This window comes from Poecilia reticulata, linkage group LG4, assembly GCF_000633615.1.
Source record: "Poecilia reticulata strain Guanapo linkage group LG4, Guppy_female_1.0+MT, whole genome shotgun sequence".
Classification (NCBI taxonomy): Eukaryota; Metazoa; Chordata; class Actinopteri; order Cyprinodontiformes; family Poeciliidae; genus Poecilia; species Poecilia reticulata.
In genome coordinates, this window is record NC_024334.1 from 8,861,846 (window position 1) to 8,888,209 (window position 26,364).

Sequence of the window (26,364 nt, forward strand, 5' to 3'; positions counted from 1 at the left end):
ACCTACTCACTCAGACTTCAAAAATCCAAGTATGACCTGCGCTGGGGACCTGCAAAGGCCCTGTTGATTTAGTTAAACCTAATGGATTTGTCTTTTGCCTTATGTCGTTTGGTTTTCTCTTCCAGAGTCCATTCTTATTTAAATGGTGTACAGTGATGAGTCTATAAACATGCTGTAGCTGTAAATTGTTATTCCAAGATGTTTATTGTATGGAAAACATCATATTGTCAACATTTGTATTATGTACCACTGAAGTATGATTGTACTTTGCTCTGCTGGAAAAAAATTATTAAAAATCTAAGTTMAAAAAAAAAAAACACTAAGCTGTCCGACATGTAGGCTGTGATGCAGGTGTATACATTACCTTCTCTTTGGCAACCTTATGGGAGAATGGGCAGGTGCCATCTGCCTGCTTGCATGTCCCTCTGAGAAATCTGTAAGGAAAAAATAACTAAAAGTTTTTAAAAAGAAAAGCTAGGATGTAATGAGGCAGAAGGAGCTGACTTTTTAAAAATATTTTAGCCAAGATGACTCATTATTTTCTTTATCATGAAAAAACTATTACACTTTATATTTTCTCCAGTAATCCAATGCCAGTCGTTGGTCTAGAAAAAAAGCCCGACATTTCAAATGTCAGATGTGATGAAACACATTCACATTTAGAAATTTAACTGGGTGCATTGAGTCAAATAATTACGGCAAAGTATGTCTTAATTATTTAACTCAGTTGAGAAAATTTCACTTCAATTGAGAAAATGTAGACCTTACGTTGTGTATTTTATTGTTCAGGGAAGTTCTCCTTCCATTTCTATTTGTCTTCGATAGTCACCCATTTTTTTTGTTTGTTTGCAGTTGATAAAATAATTCAAATGGACTTAAGTGCAAGTTTTAAAAGGTAAATTTGTAATTGGAATCCCTCGTTTGTGTCTGTTTAGTTGTTCTTATACATGAATGTTACCTTGTGCAGACAGCCACTTTGTCCGGATCATGTATGAAGGGACAGCTTGTGCCACGGTTACACTTGCCGAAGCGGTTGTAATACATGCAGTACTGCTTTTGTTGCTTTTTCTGACGAGCGTGTCTGATGATGGCAATGCTCCGCTGGACTGCACGACTGGAGATGGACAAAGCACAACAATCCACAATAAACATTAGGTCTGAGGAAGACAGGAAACTTTTCAGAACAGTTTCTGTTTCAGCTCCGGACGATTTGAGTGTTTCTGGGTAAAGGTGCTCTCCATATACTAATTTTAAAGGATTACTTCTGGACTCGTAGTCCTGAGCTGATGGCGATGAAAGGCACTTAATACTGTGGGAGAGTGAGGAGGATCAAATGCAAACATGCTGGCTGGATTTAGTTTCATGAAGGTGCTGTCATTTTAAGAGCGCTAGCAAGATGACCCATATTTAACTGTAGATCATTTAGAACTTTGATAAACTTTTTAAACCTGGCACTGCAAGAGTAATTAAAATGATCCTACAGTGGCTGGTAAGAGGATATAAACTGTTACCTGGCTAAATGACGGGCCAGGGCCGGAGACGTGTACGCACTGGAGGACTTTCCTGGGGAGGAAGGAGGGAAAGACATGAATAATTAAAATCTTATGTTTCCGGTTTCAGACAAAACACAAAAAAATCTCACTAATGAGTTCTGGCACTATTAGCAGAAGCACAAGAAATATGCAGATTTGTGCTATTGTTACACTTTTCAGAGATTAGACAGATGAGCATAACATGTTTTTTTTATTTGCCAACACAGTGACTTAGATATAGAGCTGTTTTTCACCTAACTAATATTACTACATATAGTCTCAAGAGTAAAAACAACAAAGTAATAATTCTATTCAATACACATATTAAAAAAAGATCTTATTTTTTTAAGCAACCAGTTTATCTCAATGTGTGTGGTGCTAGAATTCCATAATGTCAATACATGTCTTCATTTTAGGAAATATGTATACTGGAAAAAGAAAAATATACTTTACGTTCCAAAAAGTGTTTTTTTTTTAATCTCCAGATAAAATCTTTAGGTTTTTAGCAGTAATCAGAAAAGTACCGTATTTTCCGCACTACAAAGCACACCTAAAAACCTTCAATTTCCTCAAAAGCCAATAGTGCGCCTTATATTTGGACAAATATTGAGCCACAACAGGTCTAGCGACTACAGTAAGCAGCCACCGACTTAATTTTCGCCCGCAGAAGAAGAAGCGCGCGGTGCATGCTGGGATAGTTGTCAGAACGCTAGTTTGTAATCTATTAATAAAGTTTGACTGACCTATCTACCTTCTAGAATCAGGTCGTCTGCATTCTAGACGACCTGAACATGGTGCTTTTTGTGGAGCACCATGTTCTCCACAAAAATGCTGTGCGCGAACAGAGAAGGGTGACCATCGTCCGGCCACGCCCAGGCCCAGTCGCGGAAGGCTCTCCTCGCCGACCGGAGTCGGATTGTTTTGTTGACATTTCCTTTAGTCCATCTAGTGGATGCATAACGTAACTCCAGCCTCTACTGTAGCGTCTATTCTATGCGCCTTATAATACGGTGTGCCTTATATATGAAAAAAGTTTTAAAATAGGCCATTTATTGAAGGTGCACCTTATATTCCGGTGCGCCTTATAGTGCAGAAAATATGGTAGTCAAATTTTACCTTCACTAATACCTTTGTACAGTGAGGTTATTTCTGATACGTTTAAGCTCTGTGAAATCTGTTATTTACCTAAAGCATCCAGAAGTTAAAAACTTGCAAAGACAACTGAGCTTTGTTTGAAGTTAAAAGAGTTTCAACAAAGGTATCCTTACCTATGCAACCAGGTTATCTAACCTTTTTTTATTGTTTACCCCAATGCAGTTTGTTGTCTGAGAGCTGAATTACGAAAATTATGTCACAAAGTTCCAGCAAATTTAAAAACAAAAACAGAATTAAAGTTCTCAAACAGGCAAAAAAAAAAAAAAAAAAAAAGCTCAAGACCAAGAGCCAACCCATAACCAGGACCATTTCAAAGACCATTACTACGGTTGTAACAACGTTGCTGTAGCAACAAGCGTTTCAAGAAAATCTGAGCTTACAGAGCTTTTAAACCTAAAAATGTTGCATTTGAATCTAGCATCTAGCCAGAAGCTTCACAAAAAGTTAGAGCAAAAGAAAGGCTACATCTATAGTTGAAAAAAAATCCTCCAAAGACTGATTTAAATGTAACCAAGACTGAGAGAAGAGTGCGGTCTCAAGACGAGACTGCAGTACAATAACACCAGTTTAACATCATCTATGGAGAAGATGGTGTTAAATCAGTGCAGTTAAGTGTATTCTATAGAATGCATGGAGATACTTTTCAGTAGACAAATATTTTTGTCTTTTATAATAAATCTTTTATAATATTCCAGTTTTCTGGGAAACACATTTTGGAGTTTTCAATGTCCATCAGTGATAATTACAAAGTGAAATAAAAGCTTGAAATGTATGATTTTCTGTCAGTTTTTCAATTGAATTATTGAAACTTTTCAATGATATTCTAGTTTAACGTGAAGTAGAATTATTTTTTCAGCAGCAACATGATGCAAATTGAATGATGTAGAATGTGCTATCACAATAAATACAAAAAAATGCTATCTGATTTACTAACAACCCTGAGAATTCAGCATGTGACCAGTTAAAGCATGAACAGTCAGTATAAACCTGATCCAGAATTTACAACTTGTCAGTCACCCTGGTGCACATTCATGAACTCCTTCAAATTGAAATATGCTGTGAAATGTTAGCACGATATTACAAGCAAGTACATCCACATGGTGATAAAAGCATGGCTGCATATTTGAATGAGCCCAAAAGAAGTTAAAAAGTTTTTATCCATTAGTTATCCCCATGCAGCTTTCTTGTGTTTTAGGTTCAATCTGAAAGATAAGAACTACACTCCAATCACACCAGATGTGAAAAAAATGAAGCCTCCACTGTTTGCGTGTGTGCGCGCGCGTGTGTGTGTGTGTGTGTGTGTGGACACATGCAATAAGAACCTGAGAGGTGACGGGATATTTATACTGTGGTGGATTGACACATTGGAGCCAAGACAAATCGTGACGTCCCTTTTTGGACCGAGGACATCATAAATAGTCAGCGGATGAAAAGGTGTGTCAGAGTTGGAGGAGGTTATGAGAGGGTAAGGATGTTAAGGCTGCAGTTTATCTTGATCGTGATGCTAAATTTGGAACTTTCTGGCTCACAATGCTCTCCTCAAGGATCAGTGCCTTGGCGTTGCTCAAAGCAGAGGGCCGAGAGCTTTTCAAGATGTGAAATCACAGCTCCTGCTGGACAGAAACCTGACGCATGTTTCTGGAGGTTGCAGAAACAGCGTGAAAAAGCATGTTGAGATGCCAGTCACGAGTTGAACAGAACACAGCTCTTCAATTTCACCTGAAGGTTTAGTTGCACAGGAATGTGTGAAAGAGAGGCAGGGAAGGGAAGTGGGGAGAGGCCGATCGGGGCTTTAATCTGCGCCATCCACTTCTCCAGGCCCTCCCCCTTGCCGCTCTGACAGATGACAACTTTATTATTTCAGATGGCAAATCCAGCCTGCTCCCCTAAGTCTATTAGGAAGTGTGTGGACGGAGCTCCAGCCACAAACATGAATAAACACGGCTGTATCGCCGCAGGATGTACACACACTTACAGTCACGGACCACTGGCAGCAGTCCTCAACAGAGCTGGCTGTAAAACCCAAAGAGGCTGTAATTTTAATACCAACTGAAATGTGTCCACATCGCTGAATGAAAAAAGCTAAAAACCAAACAGAAGCCTGAACAGCAGGTAAGATTTGTGGTCCAATTCACTTATTCTTTCCTCAGATTGCTCCTGATTGGGAGCCAAAATCTTAAGTTAAAACCGCAGTAGTCGTTAATGTATAAGGTGATGTATTACTTTGTTGGTATCATTTAAGGTCCTCTTTGTTAACTACAAAGCTTTATAATGACCTATTTCAAATAACTGTTTTCTGGGATGTAGTTTCTAATCAAGGCACAATTTTAAAGAGTTTATAAAACAAGAACTGGGTGAAGAAATTTTACCATTAGGACTGTTTTTTTTTTACTCTGATTCACATTTTCTCCTTCAGAATCACTATCAGCTATATTTACCAAGATTTTGCACACAAGAAATGTGACTGTAGTTTTACTGTTAAGTGATCATCAGGGATGATCAACCTAAGGGTAAATGTCTACACAGTTTGTGTCCAGGATGTGTGGGGTCACAAGAGATGTTATCAGCCTATTTCCGGACTCTAGGCCTGTACCAGGACAGACTGAATAATGGCAGTGTCTCTTACATCAGTTTCTGATGTAAGCAAAGAAGAAAAACTGAATTATCATGAGCTGGAACGCCTCATTACAGCTCAGGAAGTTGGTGGAATCCATGCAAGACAGATGTGAAGCAGTTGTCAGAAGTAGTAGTGAGTTCAGTGCGTCACAAAAAAAGGCTACATCTTCAATTAATTTACAGTTTTGTACAAGAAATGTTTGAGTTTATATTGGAATAAAATGCTAATACTGACTTATTTAGCAGTTGTTATTAATTTTTTTCTCTCCATTTCTGTGGTATGGTAACACATTTGAGAACTCGTTTCCTCATCTTTTGATTTGGAATAGATTTTCCATCAAAAGACATTAAAGAATTTTGAGCTTTACCCAGTTCTTTAAACACGCTATTATTTTAGCCACAATTCATGTGTGAGACTCCTGACCACCTGTACCTCTCCGGTCGATCGACGTTTGTAATGCCACTGTGCGGGACAGCTTATTGGCAGACACCCGGTACAGCGAGCCTCGGATCCAGCACATCTCCATCCCCATCCAGCGCCGGCTGGATGGTTGGTGCCTGTCGTGAGGAGATCGTAGGCGGTTCTGAAGGAAAGTCCTGAGAGAAAGGGAGATGAGGTCAGATTTGAAGTGAGGCTTTTATATAACAGTGATCAGTTTAGTTTGAGTTAAACTGTTTAAAGTGTTCAGATCTGACTGTTTGAATCAGAATATTATCAGCTCATCCCTCTGTTAATTCCACACCTCTTCCACCCTCCAGTTCTTCCACAATACCTCCCCTATTCACTTTATGTTTCCCATCCTGTAGTCGCCCCCTCCCCTCCTCTTCCTCCCATGTCACAGCACTCTGTTAAATTGCTCCTCTAATGGAAAGGACGGCAGTGTGGAAATGGAGAGAATTGAAAAGAGGAGAGGAGGAAATCAATGAGATAATAGGCAGGGCAGGGGGCCAGAGCAGCGAGGTTGGCCCCTACACTGGAGTGTACAGACCATACACACAGACACACACTCCTGCTACAATATGTACAATGCACACAATCACAGCTCTCTGCATCCAGGATCCAGTCAGTGGGCTGCTGTATGTGTGCGGCGGTTGGACATGGAGGCTGCTGGGTGGTGGTGGGGCGGTGCAGGGGTTATGGCGATAAATTGCGCTGTCCTGTCACTTCTATTTGGGGTGGATTGGGGCTGGTGTGCAGGGCGCCGCTGGTGGTAATTTGCTGCCGTATTTCAGATGGGCTGGAAATGGGTTTAGAGCGAGAGTTCACGCCTCCCATTACACAGAAAAGAGAGGGTTACCCCGAACGCACGGCCCGCACAAAACAACCTGCATGGACGTTTGACGCGCGCAGGGCTGCTGCACTGTTGCAAATAACAGGGGAAAAAGTAAATATCAACTCTCAGCTGCGTTCACGTCCATGAAGCACCTGAGCGTGAGCCATAACTCAGCAGCACAGACACTCGGCTTCACTGCTACAAGATCAGTGGCTGCCCTACACGGGGCAAATGCAGCCAGGGGAGCCGTAATGGGGGCTAATGTTGAAGCTCTGACTGCCACCCAGGGAGGCTTAAACAAGAACAGGGTGGCCTCCACAACCACAATGGAGGTTAATGGGCATATGACATGAGTAGTTAACACAGACAGCAGTTAACCCTGACACAGGGCTACAGTCTGAGGGGGGCTCTGGGAGGGTTAATGCTCTCTGTGTTAGAATGTTTATTCACTGACTTTGAATGTCAGAGTGACAGAAATACTGAGCTCATTGCAGTTTGTGGTGTATTTATGCGCCATCAGGTTTCAGACCGAGCATAGATGATCCCACACACAATCCTGTTTGAATGTTCTCTGACTGAGGCACATTCTGAAAACAAGAATGTCATGTTGGGACAACTCTCCTCCGCGTCCTTTTTCCGTCACACAAGCAGTTCCCCTGATCACCAGCTGTTTATTGTTACAGTTCATCGAAACTGCAGTGACTGTGTGAGAGCAGATGTTGAAGTGGGGAAATCTAGGACGGACGGACGGTCAGATCTCTAATCTCCTTCCATCCAGTTTTCAGAGACCTCGTTGGAAAGAGACACTCGTGTTGTGGTGCATTCACGATGCATTGCTGCATACATAACGCTGTTGCACTCAGAAAGCCAATCATGATCCAGAACATTTTCAGGTCAGCTTTAGATATTCATAGTCATGGCTGAAAACTGCTGAGGTAGAAATATGTATAATTATAATAGAATATAATAATTCAGTTATACTAATGTAATAGAATCAAGTACGGAATTTGTTCTTTGAACAGACACATAAAATTGATTAGGAAATAAATGACAACGCATAAAAGGAGAAGTACTTGCAACTCAGAGTTATAGCTTAACTAAAAAGAAAAATGTCTGTCAAGGCACCCAGCGCAAYGGCATAATTTCAAAAGCATGCGCAGTAAATTTTTCCCCAGGGGRTAGAAGGACTTTAGCACTACACTTCCCACAATTCAGTGCAACAATAACAGCTTATTAAAGTGCAAATGAGATTAACACTTTCAACAAAATATTTTTTGTTGTTTCAGTAATAAGAGAACAAATTACAAAAGTATYAACAGTGCATATACCAACTCAGTTTTCTATCTTTTACACGCTAGAAAATTCATGCAAAAAGGATGAACTTACAAGGTAAAAGGAAATCAGCGTGAATGTTAAGGAAGTTAGGATGTAGTTTTCTGTTTCATTGCATTTGACAAAATTACCAGATAAACATGTGGAATAAAAAGTTGTATTCTAAATTTAATGTGACAAGTAAAAAGTGTCATCAAGTTTTGTTTTAGCTGGGTTTTGTATATGTTTTACAGTGACTGCTCTAWAAAACAACACTATATAACTCTACTCCTAATAGAAATAAGGGCAATCGATCATGGMAGAAAAAAACTGAACAAATACACTGAATGGCCCCCCAAAAAATTAAAAAGACCTATCAGAAAAAGATTGCACTCGGTGGACTGCCTTCAGTTTTGATTGACACAGGTTGACGCATTTKGTTTGATAAGCTTCTGCAATGTTACAAGATTTACATCCATCCAATGTCGCRTTTATTTTTCACCAAGATTATGTATTGATGATAGGAGAGTCTGGCTGCTGTGTGAAGCCTTCTCAAGACCATCAAAGAGATTGTGTTAGGTCTGGACCATGGAGGTCGAGTCGTGAACAAATGATGTCCCAGACTCGCTGAACTACTCTCACACAACATGAGGCCAATGAATCCTGACATTGTCATGGGAATATGTCTGTRACATTAGGAAATAAATCCATTGATGGAATAAGCAGATCATTCCGAATATTCTTAATGATTAAGAATTAAGAATCAGTCTGGGCAGATAATGTTGCTGAACCTATGCCTGACCAATTACAACTGATAAAAGCGCTGCCCCTGTAGGCTTGGAGTAGACAGTAGCAATAATGTGTGCATTAGTTCATCTGCCTCTCTTCTTACCCTGATGCACCCAWCACTCTGGAAGAGGGTAAACCTAGATTCATCRGATCACATGAYCTTCTTTCATCACTCAAAGGTCAAATCTTCATACTTCTTGGYAAATTGTAGCCTTTTTCTCCAGTTAGCTTCATTGGTTGCCGTTTTTCTTATAGCTACATATCTGTTCATTCCCAATCCCCCGATTTCCCTATGCATTGAGTATGTGGAGATGATCCTAGACAAAACAGCCMGTTTAAWTAGTTCTACTGTTTATCTTTAATATGATTTCACCAAGCACTTGAGTGATTRCAGATCATGATCATTCAGGATTTTATTCCCTACCACATGACTTCCTCAGAGACAGTGGTTCCTCACTATCTCTGAGGTTTTTAATAATGCACTGCACAGTTCTCAACACAATTATAGTTGTTTCTGCTATCTCCTTAGATGTTTTCTCTGCTTGATGCAGACTAACATATTTTCCTCACCCACAAGATGTCTCTCGAAATGGTTGTTTAAGAAATAAGAAGCAGATTATTGCATCAGCTGTGGTTAAATAACTTGTTTCCAGCTGTAAGATAATYGCTCACACAATAATTATCCAATATTCTATTTGCTTAGTAAAATTTGGGTATCAAMATTTTTTGGCTARGTGGTGTATTTTGACTGGTGCTCTTAAACCTCTCTTTGTAAAACAGTTGATCCGAAAGTGATCATTCAGACTGTCGTCRGGTCAGACCTTACAAAAACAGAGATTGGAAATCGTAAATAAAATTCTGATCAGAGCTTCATATCTGTATTGTTTATTATATCAGTTTATTACATGATTAAATCATAAGTAAAAGTTTGCATTTACTTTTTGAGTAAGGATATACTTCAAACGTCGAAAAATAGAAACAAATCAGCATATATTATCTGTTATTACCTGACGACTCAAGAATGTTTTTAAAGGCCTGTAGGTGAGGTGTGTAATTTTGCATACCTTGCCACCTTTAGGTGTGATAAAAAAAATAAAAAAATAAAAAAATAAAACTGGAAGATGATGTCTGGAGGTCAAAGCAAAGAACTTAAACTCATCAAAAACGAACAGTGAAAAATACAGAGGGAAAAGGGAAGAAATGGAGGACRGAAAGAAGGGCAAAAAGAAGCTCCCCTGAGACGAGTGTGTGTGTGTGGGCAGGTGTGCGTGTGAGTGTGCGGTCAGCTCGGACTGCGCGATGCACAGATAAAGGAGAGCGCAATTCAGCACTACGGGTTGATGAATGATCTGACTTTTGTTTTAGTGACAGGGAAGAATTTGGAGGGTCGCGCGACTGCTCAGAATAATGCTGCCCTTGTCTATTTGTCTGCAACCCAAGCATTAGTGAGCTCATATTGGGAAACAGTTACCCTTGAAAGAAAGCACAGCAAAAACAGTCACCTGGATAACTCCGAAGGCAAGGACTGCTGCTCTTCTCCAGGTGCCTAACGGACACCAAGAAAGCAGAGTAAGACTTACCAGCCGTAGAGTGTGGTAAAAGGACCCGCCGGGGGAAAAAACCATGGGACTGTAAGCGACAGACAAATGACTAATGTGATAAGTAATGAGTAAATGAGTGAAGTGGGGGATAAAAGAGGATGTACAGGACTGGGAATGCGGGAAAAGGAGGAGAGAAGTGAAGAAGAGGGAGCGCTGCTTCACTTTATTGCCCAGTCTCTTACATCCTGTGCTGATCGATACAGAAGCACTAAAGAAGATGAGCGTTCGGACCAGGAGTGTGTGTGTATGTTTGTGTGTCCACAGATATACAGCATACACAGTCTCGAAGAAACTATACTTATGGAATCATTGTCATGTWGCAAACTTTGACATGAATGCRAGAAATAACGTGGAAAACGAGTGATAGAAAATCCTTAAAAGGAKAAAAAAACAGAGATATAACGCAAACAAAACGATGGAGCRTTAAAGACTGCATAAGAGGGGCGAATCAGGGGGTTGTGAGAGCGATGAAGAAAAGCCCAGCTTGTAATTTATCCTCTAGAGTGCATGCTTTACGGCTTTCTTAATTCAACTCCTGATACTATTAATGGAGTTAATGTTGAGATTATATCTATTTTCTGGTGGTGGGGCCTGAAATACTGCAGTTAAGCCCACCCCCCTCCACTCTCCTCTTTCAGACTGCCACCCMGCAGTAAATCACCCCCCTGGCTCCACCATCTTCTAAAACTGGGTAAGAGCATGGYGTACTGGGTAGAGRGGCTCACTTCTGGAAGTACTTAGGAATTTCAGAGGTTTTATTCACAGAAGAGTTTGGACTGTTCAATTCTTTTCCAAACTTTTTGTAAGACAGCAGTAAGGCATTTAGAAATCCAAATTATGCTCATAAAACCATGACTTCACCCATCTCAGACAGGCCGATGCATTTCAAAAAGTTAAATCTTTATCAGCTAAAAAAAATTCCAGTATTCATTTGAGTTTAATTCCATGTAATAAATTGTTAGTTTAAATAATAGTTCGACAATTGATTCTTTTATTAGCCAGATGAAAAAAAGCCATATGGTGAATTTGACGACGGTTATGTTTTTATTATATGCRTTTTTTGTTGAGTGTACAATTTAGCTTCCCTTAAAAAAGAKATTTCTTTGGCTCTTTATTACTGGTAGGTGCTCACAAAAAGAAAGATGTTCTCGTTTCCTGGCCTCAATATATAATAATTTCATAACAGYTTAATAGAAAATAAAWAATGGCTTTCAWTCTRATAAGATCATTCCTAAAGAGAGTGCTCCTACATACTTTTATGTAAAGAGAGAGAAAGAAAGAAAGACAAACAAAGAAAGGAAAGATATTTGATAGCTGATGTGCTATCCTTCATGTGAGTAAAAAAAATCCCTTTGATAAGGAAGGTCTGTTTAATTGTTTTCCCTATACAGAACATTGCAGACAGAATAGGCAAACTAAAGGTATAATGCAAAACATTTTTAGACTTCTATGCATAATGATAACTCTATCTTCACTTGTAAACTATTTTCTATCAATGTTTTTAAAKTGCCAACAATGAGATTGCAATTATATTGCAGATGGATGTCAAACTATACATCTAGTTGATTTTAGGCTCCTTTCACACACAAATCAGTTTGGGTCAATAAAACATAACAAGTAGCTTGTTTGGTCTGCTGTTAATTTGCAAGTTAATGGAGTTCCAAAGTGGTGTTATAGAAACCCGTTGCTGCAGAAGTTAAAAGTCTCATTAATTTTTCCCATAGTCRATGTGATTTGGCTTTGAGTTGCCATATATTTCCTGAGAGGTTGATCAGCAGCAGACTAAGATACTTGCCTATCAGCCCAAATGATTCATAACTGCGCCTGAAAACATTTGGTCGACTAATTAAACACAGTGGCATGATATCAATGCAGACATTAAAGATAACTCTGGACCTGCATTTGGCAAGTAAGCTGGCAAGACCTTACTTTTAAAATCTGCAACAACAGTGCTGCATTTTACCTGACTTGACTACATCCAWGGTCTGGGGGATGTTGTTGCATGCYGACACTGGAACATGGATGGTGTCAGAAAAAGTTTGATTTAAAAGTTGTGGCCAAAGACGCAGTGATGGCAGAGGGGAAAGCATGGATAGAGGACTCAGTCCAGGTCAGCAGTCACAGGTTTGAATCCTGGCCTGTTGATCGTTGCCAACTGCCAACAACCCACTTCCAGGCCACTATAGCCAAGAAAATCCTTTAAAAAAAATTGGCCAAATCTAAAGATTGATGTTTTTAAACTGAAACAGCCATTCAGCCGTTGGARTTGCTTCCTGCTTGTTGTTTATATAACATGTAACKCTCACAAGAGGTTTTTGGACTAATTAGCAGTGTTACAGCCCGGCTCAGATAACCACAACAAAAAACTGGGAGGGCACGACCTTTCAGAGGCATTTATTATTAAAATTATGTTTAGGGGTAGTGGGCGGCGGCCCAGGAACCGCTGCACCGATCTTTGGACATGAACCAGCTGGCCCTCACAGGTCTCAGCATCTGCTCCCAGGTCTGGTCAAGCAACAACTCCATATTTGGTCCATTCGAACCACAAACTGGTTCCCACACAGTGTCAAGCGTCTGACATGCCCYACACTGTCTGGCTCCGGCTGTGCCTCCACCTTTGGAGCGCTCGTTCCATTYATGTCAATGATTGATGTCATGTATAGATGACCTACAAGTCAGCATAGGTGGTGCTCTTCWTCCAGCTCAAAAGGAGACAGACCTCCAAAACACACTCCATACAAAGAAACCCCCAAATGATTTTCTATAAACTTTGCATTAGAAAGTATAGATAAAATCTCAAGTTTTTTTCTAACTAAAATCTTTATTGTGAACAGGAGGTTTAAACATACCATAAACATATGTTTGAGAAAAAGGACCTTAGAGGAAAAACAACTCTATTTGATTTGTTTGGGGATTGTTCTGTGCTATGCAATAGTTACAGCTTATTAAGACACTGAAAACAATGTTGTCCTTAATCGAATCCTTAAAACATCTATGATTTCTACAGATTTACGGTTGCAGTAAAGAATATCAGTTTCTTTGAATGACAAAATCAGATGTAAATCAAATTCAATATTTAACTGACAAAATAAAAAGTCCAGAGTCTCCAGTAAGGTCAAAACTATTTAGACCTTGTGTTAAGTTGCTGGTTAAGGCTGTAGTTTTTAGAGCAGTATGAGGTTCAGCGATGAGCATGAACAGAGATAAGAGCTGAAGACCTATGTGAACCAGGATGTGTAGGTGTGATAGGCCAAAGATAAAGAGCAGCACTCAGTAGTTAAGAGCAAAGAATATGAGCTCATGCACCACTCAATAGCATCAAACTGATAAAAGGAGCTGCTGGYCTTTGGAGTTCAACTGATAGATAAGCTTGAGACATGAACGAGTAAGAGGACCCCATCCCAGAGGACCTGACCTGTCCCCCTCTCTTCCTATCTCTCTCCTCAATTGTACACACATGGTGATATTTCACAGCATGTCAACGGGCTCAAATTGAAAATCCCTTGATGAATCAATATTTACTGCAGCAGCTAAATGAATAGTAATAAGTCACCAGAGGCTGCGGCCAGCCACGCTCCAGGCCTCTCTGTCTCACCAAATCTGGATTATACAAAATAATGACCCCTCCCCCACTTCCTCAACTCCCTCACCCCTTCAAAAACATGGTTGGACAGAATAAAAAACTAATAAAAGTTAGTGAAAATGTACCATTATAAACTTTTTTAAACAAACAAAAAAAAATATCCACAAGTTCTTATTTGGGTATATAACCTTTTCAAAAGACATGAGCTGGAGAGAAGTTTCGCTTAAAACATCAATTTGCAAGAACTTGGGAATATATTAAAAGTCAATAAAAACAGTAAGAAAATAAGTTTATGTGAAATATCGCAACATTATCTTTACCGTTGGACCAAGAAGTAAAAATTACATTATAACCCTTTTGAGATTTGACTTGCCCTTTTCTTGTTCCTCTTTATAATACATGACGCCATGGTCTTTCTTCCACACAGTGTGACAAGAAAACCTCCTTCAAGGTCTGGWGTGCCCCACTTTTTACTCTATGGTTGTTCAAAAATAATTATACGGTGCAATTTGTATTGTGTACCAGATACTGAACTGAGAGAAACRAACTGTGAAACATGGAGCTGGAAGTCTCATGGTTTGAGGATGTGTTGCCTCAGCAGGACCTGCTCGGTTGCAATTATGCAATCCAATAGGAAGTCTACTACTTATCAAAGTAAAATGTGAGACTGCCTGTAAAAAATAAGGACACTGAAACAGGAGATTTTGAGATTTTGCTTGCCTGAGGTCATGCAAGTATACTCAGGTATACAGATCTGTGTGACTAAACGCACATCTGTAAATCTGCCAAAAATGGACTCAGAATGAAGAAATGGAAAATCCTGGGACAAGTCAAAGCCTAAACTTTGATCTCATTTAGMTATTGTGAAAATTGTTACAGACAACTGTAGTGGTATATCTGAAAGACTACCAAGCAAAAACATACATAACTCGCTTTTGGAAAAGAGTTRGAGTTTAACAAATGGAGAGATTTACATCAAGAAGGATGGCATAAGAGATAAAAGCTCCACTAATTGTTAAAGAAAAGTGGTGCTGTACAGAGGAAAAGCCAGTCATTGTGGGTGGAGTTTACTGATGTCAACATTTTATTCTCTAATAATTTCCTTCCCTTTCATTGCTTCCTGCTGATGCTTGTGATAAAAAACCCCAAATGTTATCATATATTACCTGGCTGACTGGATCTTCCTGGCTCGCCAGGAGAGCGCTGTGTTGTAGTGCGGGGTGTGTGCAGGACTTGTACCCGGACGGGTCACCATTTTGTAGCGGGTCCTAAACACCCGCTTGGAGGCAGGGCTTAGATGGGATGTGGAGACGGCATCTGTGGACAGCAGTAATTAAGAATGGATGAGTCTGACCACACACAAAACAGAGGCCATGGTAAATCTATCCAGTCAGCATATCAACAAATGCACATTCACATCACTTCAAACACGCACACACACACGCACACACACACACACACACACACACACACACACACGCACACACAGATACACACAAGTTTGAAGACTCTGGCAGGTGTGCTCTTTAATAAGCTTCACATATAAAAATGAAAGGGAATAACAGAGGCAGAATTTTTATGAGTCTAATAAATCATGTGCTCTGTCTCTCTGTGCTGTGCCTTCATCCCTCCTGCCCAGCCTCCCTCCTTCCTTCTCACTTTAAGTCTCATTCGTTATATCTTTTTACAAATCCATCAGAGAAGACGCACAAGACTAGAGCGATTGGAATGGGGAAAAAAGAGGGGCGCTTGTGTTTTTATTTATTTATTTGTCTGCATATCCATCATGTTGTTTTATGAAGGCCTGGCCTGGATGACACTCCCACACAAAGAACTGAATTTACATTGTGGATAATCGGAKGTCCTGTTCACATCAGTTTACCAAGACAGAAGGAGTYGCAGGAGCAGAGTGCGTCTACTCAAGTCTGAAATCAAAAGTTGRTAAGGTTTTGTTCTTTGCAGTTGCCAAAGCTGCTCGCTGCATGCTTCATACAAAACCCTGAGCAGTGGCCAACAACTTTTATTAACTCTTCAGGCAACAGAAGATGCTGARCTGTGTTCAAATAAAACAACAGGGTTAGGATTCAATTTGTTTWATCTTTAAGTTACTTAAACTTTTAAGCAACTTAAAGTAAGTAGAGTTAACACCCCACTGACACTCCTTGAATTATGTATTTAAAGCAAAGAGAAGAGAGAAGAACTCATCAGCATGAGCACATCTAAATTGTTAAAAAAATTGAATGTTTTGAATTGGTCATGTCAAAGTCATACTTAAATCCAGTCAAGATGATGTTGGATGACGTTAAAAAGGACAATTGTGAAGAGAACTTTTATGGCTGAATTAAAACAATACTGCAAAGAAGATTGTAAAGWCTCCGTGGTAGTTATCACAAACACTTGATGATGGGGCAGTGGTAGCCATGAAGCATGCCACAACCATTAATCAGGAGACAATTGCTTMTTCCCACAGAGCCAGGCTGGTTTAACTGAAGAAAATATGAAATCCCTTTGTGKTATTAATATAAGATTTTAAGTGGTATGAGTATATCACTAGCACCACATTTTTATTAGAATAATCATACTGCCCAAAATGTCATCATGTGCACTTCTTCCCCCTGCCTCTATGGCAGAGACAGCACTCAGTCTTCCTAATGAGCGAAGCCCACAGAGCAGTCGGAGGAGTGAGAGAGGGATRACAGATGAGTTTATGTATCTGATGACAAGCTCACTTTGTATCATCTTTTTCGCACAAGTCTTTAATAACCCACACCATTTTAATTAGTGTCCAATAGCAAAGCATGAACTACAAAGCTGTGGTAGCAAACAATACACTGATTTCCACTTTCACACCATCTGCCTCCCCTCCCAGGTGTTGGTTTCATTTGTCAGCCGCGTTGCAGCTCTGGATCAGCAGGAGAATCCATCTCGGGCAAACATTTAGCTCAGAACAAATCAGAGTTAGGAGAGCTGCTGAGACATCCGCTGAAAAAAAAAAAAGCGAAGGCTCACACGTGAGCACATATGAAGCCTTTAAATTAGCTTGTGCAAATATAACATAATGAAACCACTGTGAAGCAGTTAGTAGTAACATAACACCGAGTCTTAAGCAGATGAAATAAAAACCTGTTCTGAATTAAAAGCCCAATACTGAGAAAGTAGAGATTGCAGATACACCTTTACAGCCATACAAAATAAGTAATAAATAGTTCTTACATTCACTTTTATCGTTATCACAGCACTACCAAAAAWTTTTCAGATAAAACTTTAATCACCCACTCCTGCTGCAAACGTTTATTATTTTTTCCAATATTCAAACTTTTATAGACTGTAGGGACCCTGTAGTAAATTTCMTTCTACAGATTGTAAGTGTTAAAGGTTGAGTGCTGCGTTATCAAAGAAGAACACAGCAAAGGAAAGGACAGCGAAGAGAGCAAGCACAGTGCTGCTGGTTTTTAGAGAAGTAGCTGCCCAGCTTGAAGTTACTTTTCTCCCACATCTGTATTGCAGTCAGTGTGATTTGCTCACCCAGTCAGATGACAAATAGGGCTTGTCAAAGGTGTTGCCATGATTCCCACCCCACAACCTCGTACACGCCCGCCGTCGCTTCCCTAACCTGGACCTTAATCCGTCTCTAAATCCTTGCTGCCAACAGCATGATGGTCACCATGTTCGGGATGCTGACACACAGCTGTTCCACCACGGCTGCTGCTTAATAGCACCTGGTGGTAGTGTTTGTCCTTTGATATATATTTGAGTGTGTGCATGTGTGTGTGTTTGTGTGTTTGTATGGGAACATGGATGGATGGACGGTGCTGCGCTGATTGTAAACCAATGTAGGTTGTGTTGGTTGAGTGGCTCTGGGAGCACTAGGGTCTCAATCTTCCAGTGAAGGACCATGACCAATGAGCATGTGAACACACTCACACACACACCTGGGGTCTCAATCTTTCCTTAATAGACCTTTGACAGTGGACTGCCTTGCAAGTGGCGCTCGGCTCTAGGAAGACGCATGCAGCTCGCACGGCGCCCATCCATCTCTCCCTGACGCACCGCAGTGAATCCACAGATAATCTACTCTCGCTGCCTCACCATGCACTCATCGCTCTGTCTGCAGCCAGTCTCCCATCTCGCTCACATAAACGGTAGGTTTAAAACGTTTTCAAACTAATCCCTTTACGGGAGGTTTTGTGGCAAATTCTCAGTGAAAAGTTAAAGTTTCTACAGTGGAGATATTTTTTTTTTTTTAGATTTACAAGTAGGTTGTTATTAACAAACACACTCTGAGACTATACTGGTTTCCATGTTTTCATCTTGTCACTGTAATTTCTGAAGATTTATACTTTTTACTGAACATGGCTGCATCTACAGTAAAAATGTAGAGGCAGCATTCTGGTTTATTTAAAATAAAACAACCACAACCTGCAAAAACTCTGTCGTGTCTCGTCTATGATTACAGGCCTGATCCGCTTCCATTAAACCAGCTTAAAATCTGGTCAAAACTCTTAAAAAAATAATCACTCACTTAAATGCCGTTTTGTCAGCATAAAACCACAGATGGAGCATCACACGAATAGATCTGAATGTGATGAACAACGTAGACCCCTTCGCTAAGATGACTGAGCCTCGACTAAATGGTGTGGACTAGGCTTTGAGAAAAGTTCTGCCTCTTGATCCTTCAGCCCTCTGACTGAGGCAGCTGACAGGTCACAACACRGAACATCCAAACCTCCATCCTCTTATAAATCTACCCAAAGTCTGTTCCTCCATACCTGACGGCTGCTTCCAGCGAACAGCGGTCTCTGCATGCCCCCTCCCTGGGACAAGCTGATGGATAATAAATCTTATTATTGACAGTGTCTGTTCCTGCTGCCGTTCCATGCTCCCCTCCCCTGGGGCTCATCTTCTGACTCCCACAGCTCCAGCGCTCTCACAGAAGACAGCCGTGTCATGCTAACATCAGATTTAACAAGGGAGTTACCACGATTTAATAACTCGGTGTGAGCCAGCACAGGGATGATAACATGATCTCTGCGTGTTTGACACTCAGTGATGSTTTTTGACACACTATCTGGAAGTGCCAGGACAGTTTAATGCCAAACCATACCGACATAGAACTTCATCCCTTGTTCTTAAAAAGCCTACTTCCCCTTACTCATGTTGCATTCAATGCTTGAGCTATTGCTCATTCTTAAATTGGAGCAGGATATCTGAATTGGTGCTTAAGCTTGTGTTTTTACACAAAGAATGTATTTAGCCACCTTTTGTCAATACTTTGTAGCAACATTTTTGCTGAAATGACAGTTATCCAAMATTGTGTAGYACTTTCTCAAGGYTGAGGACTCCAAAGAGCTTTACACTATTCAGTCAATAACCCACTCATGCAATTTCCTCAGATTGCAAAGTTCCCTAAAAGCAAAATATAATTATTAGAAAAATATGATGCTTTAAGGGGYCAGGGATTTCTAAAACTAAATGCTCATGTGAATTCATACTTTACATGAGCTTAATTTAGTCCTGAATACTAAAAACATGATTCAGACACCCWGTGTAACGCTGTAAATGCGATAACTACCAGATRGTTCAGCTTCTCTTTGCGTCATGACTACATTAACACATGACTGCAAGTTAGCCAACATGAAAAAACAACTAAATTACGACTAAAAAAACAAAAACATTTTGCCAGTCTTCTGAATCTGGTTCAGGATTTTAGAGGAATACTTGAGAGCTCTACAACCATGTCTGCATGAAGAAATGAGTTGGCACAAACTGTTGGGTCAATGAGGCCACCCACAGAAATTGTATACCTCTGGCGTTTGCTGTGAGCAGATGATGCCAGCCAGCAGGGTGGTTGTGATGTCATGTCACCTCCCTTCACAGGGGCGTGTTTAAAAGCAGGGGTGATGGTTGGGGGTGAAAATTCATGTGTGTGTGGGAGGGCTATTCGCTTGTGCCTCGTCTATCATCATAGCGGAGTCATAAGCTGTAAACGACACCAGCTGACCTGGAAAACTTCAGCATGACCAGGGAAAGGAGGGCAGGAGGAACCCTCTACTCAAATTAACAGCAATTAGCAATTAGCTGCACAAAACAAAATTTATAGAAACTAGGAAGAGAGACGATCAGAGTCTTTGTGTGTTTAATATAAGTTTTRAGTTAGTCAGTTGGGGTACTGACACGTTTTTGGCATAAAATTATCAAAGCRAGAATATAAAATGTGTTACTCACAACAAGTTTTATACATTTTGAAGGGGACCTATTATACAAAATTCCCATTTTGCATATTTCTATATATCCATTTGGATCACAGCTGAATCTTAAAACAGCCCAACTCGTCAAGTTATTGAAAACAAATTACACATGTTCCTAAGAAATACAAATACTTTACATTCAACAAATTGAATCTAAACTAACACAAAATACATAATAAAATACAAAATCTTGCACACTTTTGTAAGTTATTTTGTAAAAGATTATAGTAATTAAATATTAAATTTTAGATATTAGTAGGGTAAGTTATAAAGTCAACATTTGCCAAACAATCATAAAAAAACTATATTTAAGGTTTATTAATAAATATAATCTRCTTTAAAAGAAGTAACTTTTTCTTTTATGGCCTCTTCCTGTGGAAAAAGTTGTTTGACCTGGATTTAGAGAAATTGTACAAAGACAGATTGTCAATGCTCTCTCTCTGTATGCTTCAACCTTGCTGAATGTAACATGAGAAGACTAAGTGCCATCCTATAGCCAAAATAAGGTTGTACTAAGTGTAAACAGGAGTGGTGTCAATAACTGAGGAGACAAGTTAAACCTGACAAAAAAGCAATTGATAAAAAGCTTTTGAGGGATTAGAAGAAAAGAGTCTATAGTTTCTTCATTGTAGTAAATATGTAATCTTTAAAAATTATAAATTGATTTTAAGTTCAATCAGTTATAATTGGAATTAAAGTGTAAACTCTTTTACTACCAATGTCTCTAAACATTAAAAACACAATCAAAGTGTTTTTTCCCTCATGTTGAGGAATATGCGATGAGACAAYATCCTTGATGAATAATTAAGTAATAGCTTCTATATATGCTTTTCCAGAGCAATTGAATGTTCCTGCAGCCATAAAGAACATCAATAATGTAAATAAGACATGATGAAAACATGTTTTCCCTGTGAACTAAACCTTGACCTCGACCTGATCCCGAGAGCTGCCAAGATCTTTAACCTTGATCAACATTCCCTCACTTTATGATCCTGTCGAGCACATCCAGTTGTGTCCCATGATGTTTGTGTCGCACATGTAAACGTCTTGCCTGCTCAAAAAGATGACGCTGGCTGTCAATCAGCAGATCCCATTACACAYATCAGGAAGAAGAGCCCAATGCTTTGTCCACTTAGGCACAATCATTATTACATAAGTTACAAGTGCATCTATTTGTGAGCACACTGAGTGTGCATGTAGGTATTTGTGAATGGAAGGATAAGTGTGGATTATAAAGTGTTTATGTCTGAGAGGTTGGGCCACTTGGAGGTTAAGTGAGAGAATCTCTAAAGGACAAGACAATATTCCACAAGGGACGTGAACTTCTGCCCTGAGAGAAATATGGCAAGACCTTTAAGCTAATAAACAACCCTGACAGGGGCAGCAGTGACCACCGACATGCTCCACTGACAGAGAGACAGCCAAAYGGACTGATCTTCTTTTTTCACGTTTCAAAACGTGAGATTCAGAGAASTTAAAATATTGTAAATATTTTTATTTGAACRAAGAAATTTCAGCATTTTAACTCAATTCTTACATTGGTTTGGAAAATAGTAAAATCAAATTTCTGATTTTTSAAGACAGTTTGGGAATTMTTGATTAATTCTATTTTATTATTTGTTAAATTGCTCTTGCATCCTATATAAAAAKAAACTTTTTGGCGACTGAACTTTTCATAAGGTATGGATGCCAACAGCCTTTTGTCAAAAAATATTAGCTATTCTTCACAAGCAAGTAAAAATTAGGTACGTAAATCAAGTAAGGATCTGGAAATAGTCCGAGCAGTTGATTGCCTATAGATTTTCCATTTTTAAATGATTTACGTTCTCTCCAGCGCAAAGTTACAACCACATGGATCAAATTAAAAAGACATGCATCTAAATGCAGTCAGTTTCTCCCTTGCAAAATTGTTGCTATCTGGTCAACAAAGTAATAYGATTCCAGGTAAAACACTCAGGATTAWGTTCTCTCCTGGCTGTCCAGAGACACTGTGTGATTTCTTTGTTGAMATTTTTGTTGCTACAAACAAAAAATGACTTTTGCTTGGACATGCTGGCTGACGAGACCGTTGCAGTGAAATGAAGCAACACTGAGAAAGAAAGGATGTTGGTTTGACTCCATCATACTGAGTGATGGGTTGAAGACACATGCTGTATCCTGCAGTTTGTCAGTCACCACACACACAGAGAGAGCAGAGGTGGATCGCCGGTGTAGATTTAAAGCAGAACTGAGCTCCTGGTAGCAGACGCCAGAATGGTGCACATCCATCATGCTGCTGATTCTTTTGGGTTAGTGAGTGATGAGCCCCAGTCAGCCGGTCGGACACCGAGTCTCAACTTCTGTTTCAGCCACAGAGTGAGAGACAAGGACGTGATGTACAAGGCCAACGGGAGACACTCTGGCATCATGAATGTGTCAAAGTGTTAAGAGAGAAAGGAGACACCAGAGGATGCTAGTGCGCTAAAAGTATTTACAGAGTGTTCCCTCCAGGACTGTAACTGAAAGAAGATTAAAACTCCCAAAATAATCTGAACTAATAGATTTTACTTCAAACAAAAAGCAAAAAAAGTAACAATTATTTCTACTGCCACTAAAAAAGTCCATATTTTTATTATTATACTTTGAATATTACCTGTACCTATCTACAGTTATATTTATTTTCTGAAGACAGACTTAAGCAAAAATCAAAAATTAATAGTAACTACGTTACTAGCTTCCACATTTTGAATGTCTCCTAGCTGTTCTGCTCTTCATGGAGTTACACTATTAATACCATATTAATTATTATTTAGCTGAACCATCTGCCTGCCGGCTATTATCCCCATCTGGATGATTGTTGCAAATTCACCACAATCTGCTCCTGGTCTCATTCAATACAGCCATAACAATATGTCTACCGCATTAACATGAGTTGATTCTTATGCTGTCTAATGCCTAATTTGTCTCATTGGAAAGCTAAATACATTTCAGGTAATAAGAGGATAATCATGCAATCTGCACTTTACTACCGTTGTAAGACAGTGTTGAGTTAACTGGAGCTATAAGTGATGCTAATAACATTTCTGTACCACAAGTATTCACATTTTTTCATGACTATATCAAAATAGTCAAATTTGTCTTTCCAATAACCAAGTGAAAGTTGTAGGGGGCTTTTTGGCCAGCTGACCAGCAGCAAGCAGTAGCATGAGCATCGCTGAAAATGAGATGCAGTCACACCTTCAATGTTGAGGGACCATTAGGGGGGTTCTACCTCTAGTTCTAACCATGTGTGAACTAAGACTATGTGGCCGCCATGTGTTAATGTAAAGGTTTGCATGTCAAATAGTTCAAAGAGTGTAGATTTCCAGATGATCAAGGTCAATGAGACTGATATTCGACCTCGGAGTCTCTGTGTAATGAAAAGAACTAGCTTGAATAACTAAAGAACTGATGGTTCACTTTGGCCCTTAGCCTTGATCAGATCTATGAGAGGAGGTCAGGCTCCTGACATTACAGAGGTGAAAAGTGAGGGTTCACAGGTTAAAGATCAATAGGGAAGAAAGGTGGGGAAGACTCTGGTCAGTCAGGGTGCTAATTTGGTAAGGGTGTTAAGGTCAAAGCGCTTTCACTCCCCCCACCCCTCTGATTCTGTGGAAGAGCAGTAAGCAGGACGGCCCAATAATAAACAGGCTACTTTTAGACTTTTTCTTACCAACTAATTTTCTCTCCAGGAATTTACTTGTTTCTCTTCACCAACTTTAGCTGTAATAGTAAGCCTTTATGGCATTAACTCTAGGTCGTTACCTTGTATGTCTACATATGTGTCCTTAGCACTTTTTGCCCTTCTCTTGTGTAGCATCCTCACCCATTCATGGCCCCCTCTTTTCACAGTGGCACTCTGGGTGCAGCTGCCAGGGCCTAATTGGTCCCTTTGGGCCCAGAGGGAGCTGGCAGCGGTCTGCTAAAGTGCTGATCACAACCAAGAGGAGTGGGCATCTGCTAGGAAGAAACACTACTGCTGAACCGCTGGCATGACTACCGAACGCGTGCACACATTTATATACACATGTACATAGCCCTATACATAGAGAAAGGTCTTTCAAAGTCACAGCAGGCTACAGTATAGCACGACTGGATGTAGCACAGATATGTTAAAATAAAAAAAAATTAAAAAATCTTATGATGCCTAGCAGAAAATTACAGCGAGATTCACAGATGTTTTTCTTCTCATGATATTTTAAAGCTACATGAATCACCACATAAGGTCATAAAAAGGATGACCTTAGAAGAATCTACTACAACTGTCACAATATCTAATGAATGTTCTCTGTTTTATTTTTCTGGTCAGGATTAGCAAGGTCACTTTCTTAAAAATGACTAAAAACTTTTGAAACAGATAAGATCCAACAAACAGTTTTCCATCATCTATATAATCCATTTTTATCTTTACTATCCTCCAATTGATGACTGTTCTTCCTCATGTTTAAACAGTAATCTATTAACTCAGTTTGTCTGAAAAACACTGAACACTGCTAAGGAGGGTCGCATTCCATAAATGTCCACTTTTCAAAGAAACAATATAAGAAATGCAAGATATTATGTGGTTGACACATAATATCTGAGCAAGATTTTATTGAATCTTGCTCATCAATCATGATGCTCATTGACTTTTAATACATGCCAGGTACGAGTATCTGCATTTACATCTAGTAACTTGGTGTATTTGTTCTTCATTGGTTTCTAGACAGTGTTTTATTTCAGTTGTTACATGTCCGAGGAGGATTGTTAACAAGGTGAAACAAACAGAAACACCTGATGTGTCTACACTATATTTTGTCCAATGGCTCACAGCTTAACAAACAATTTGATTTTCTTGTATTCCCATGTTTAAACACTAAGTTTAATTTTCTTTCTCTAAATTGGAGTTTACATTATTAATGACGGCCGTTTGGATAATGAGTCCAGCATTACCGCCATCGAACAAGATGATCAATAATATCTGCTTGTGTCTCTGCAGAGACAGAGTGAAGTATTTAACAACTAAGGCCCCCCCCAATGACACGACACAAACTACCCACACACACATCACAGGTCCATGCACACACAGACATAGGAGAACTGTGGACAGGAGACAAATTAACCACTTTCAAGAGAGCAAATCACAAAGGAGCAAAGGACAATAAATGGTCAATGATCAATACTGCCTGCTTCAGGAGAGAGCCCACACAATATCAACATTTAACACAAGTACATGGGAAAACACACAAACGTGTATCCCACATAAAGTGTGAGTTTTTTTTGTGATGGAGTAGGTATTTACTGATGATACGCTGAACATTGAAAGATATGTGACATTCTCCTCCCAATTCTTCTGTTTTTAAACACCTTTTTAACACTGAAGCTACAATGACAGGAGACAAAGTAGCCATTTCCCCCAGAGCAACTCACCACCAACAGCAGAAAATGAACTACCCCAGATCAATACTGCACTCTCTCATAGAGTCGCTGCCGTCTTCTCCAAGGCTGCACAGTTAAACAAGGCCCACTACAAAAAATATAACAGGTTTTGTCTCAGTTATAAAATGAGGATGCATCTGTTTGGTTTAACTACCATTTAAAACTCTAACTCGACTTTTACTTTTACCCATAGAGTGATGTGATTGATTAAGTTTATCAATCACATCACATGGTTAGGATTACTTAAGAAGCAAACCTATATTGCTTTCTTTAGCCAACAATATAAGTGTTGAATACAGGACTCCTGTCAAAGCAATAAAGAAATTACCAATCACATATGGAGTTTTTAATATTCTCATTACTATTGTTCTTAATTTTAGATTTTTAATTTTAGATTTTCAAACCAACTCAAGCCTCCAAGAGACTTTGTTTTCATTGGTAAGTTAAACAGAACAACCGTAGTTAGAAGGTTTCATTAGAACAGATGGTTGGGACCACAGTACCTCAGGTAGCTGAGATAGATAAAAAAAAATCTCCAGCAGAGAAAAATGGAGAAAAGTCCATTGAGACATGTTATGGATCTGGAAATTGTTGGGATGTTGTGGTCTGGGACAATACCAGGCCACACCATAGTCTGCAAAGGGGCGGACAGATATGGCTTACTCTTATTATTGTTCCAACTATCAAGGGAACAGACCTTGGTAGTTGGGACAATAACTATCGAGGTCTGTCTCTGGCATGGGAATTTGGTTGTTCAAACTGGGAACAATCAAGATCTTTAGTCACAATTTTCTTCCTGAAAAACTTTCACAATCCTTA

General features: G+C 39.5%; 1 protein-coding gene across 2 annotated transcripts in view; it reads right to left on the reverse strand.

The window, feature by feature from the left end:
• Nucleotides 1-26,364, reverse strand: part of zc3h3 (zinc finger CCCH-type containing 3) — a 67,320-nt gene that overhangs the window by 22,623 nt on the left and 18,333 nt on the right. The window contains exons 4-8 of one of the 2 annotated variants that reach the window (XM_008406744.1): nucleotides 15,028-15,178; nucleotides 5,737-5,900; nucleotides 1,512-1,563; nucleotides 959-1,114; nucleotides 365-434 (exon numbers count right to left, since the gene is read on the reverse strand). In XM_008406744.1, coding sequence (XP_008404966.1) covers nucleotides 365-434; nucleotides 959-1,114; nucleotides 1,512-1,563; nucleotides 5,737-5,900; nucleotides 15,028-15,178 — 593 coding nt within the window. Of the gene's footprint in view, nucleotides 1-328; nucleotides 435-958; nucleotides 1,115-1,511; nucleotides 1,564-5,736; nucleotides 5,901-15,027; nucleotides 15,179-26,364 lie in introns of both variants that reach the window. The other variant, XM_017304565.1, reaches the window with a different exon arrangement.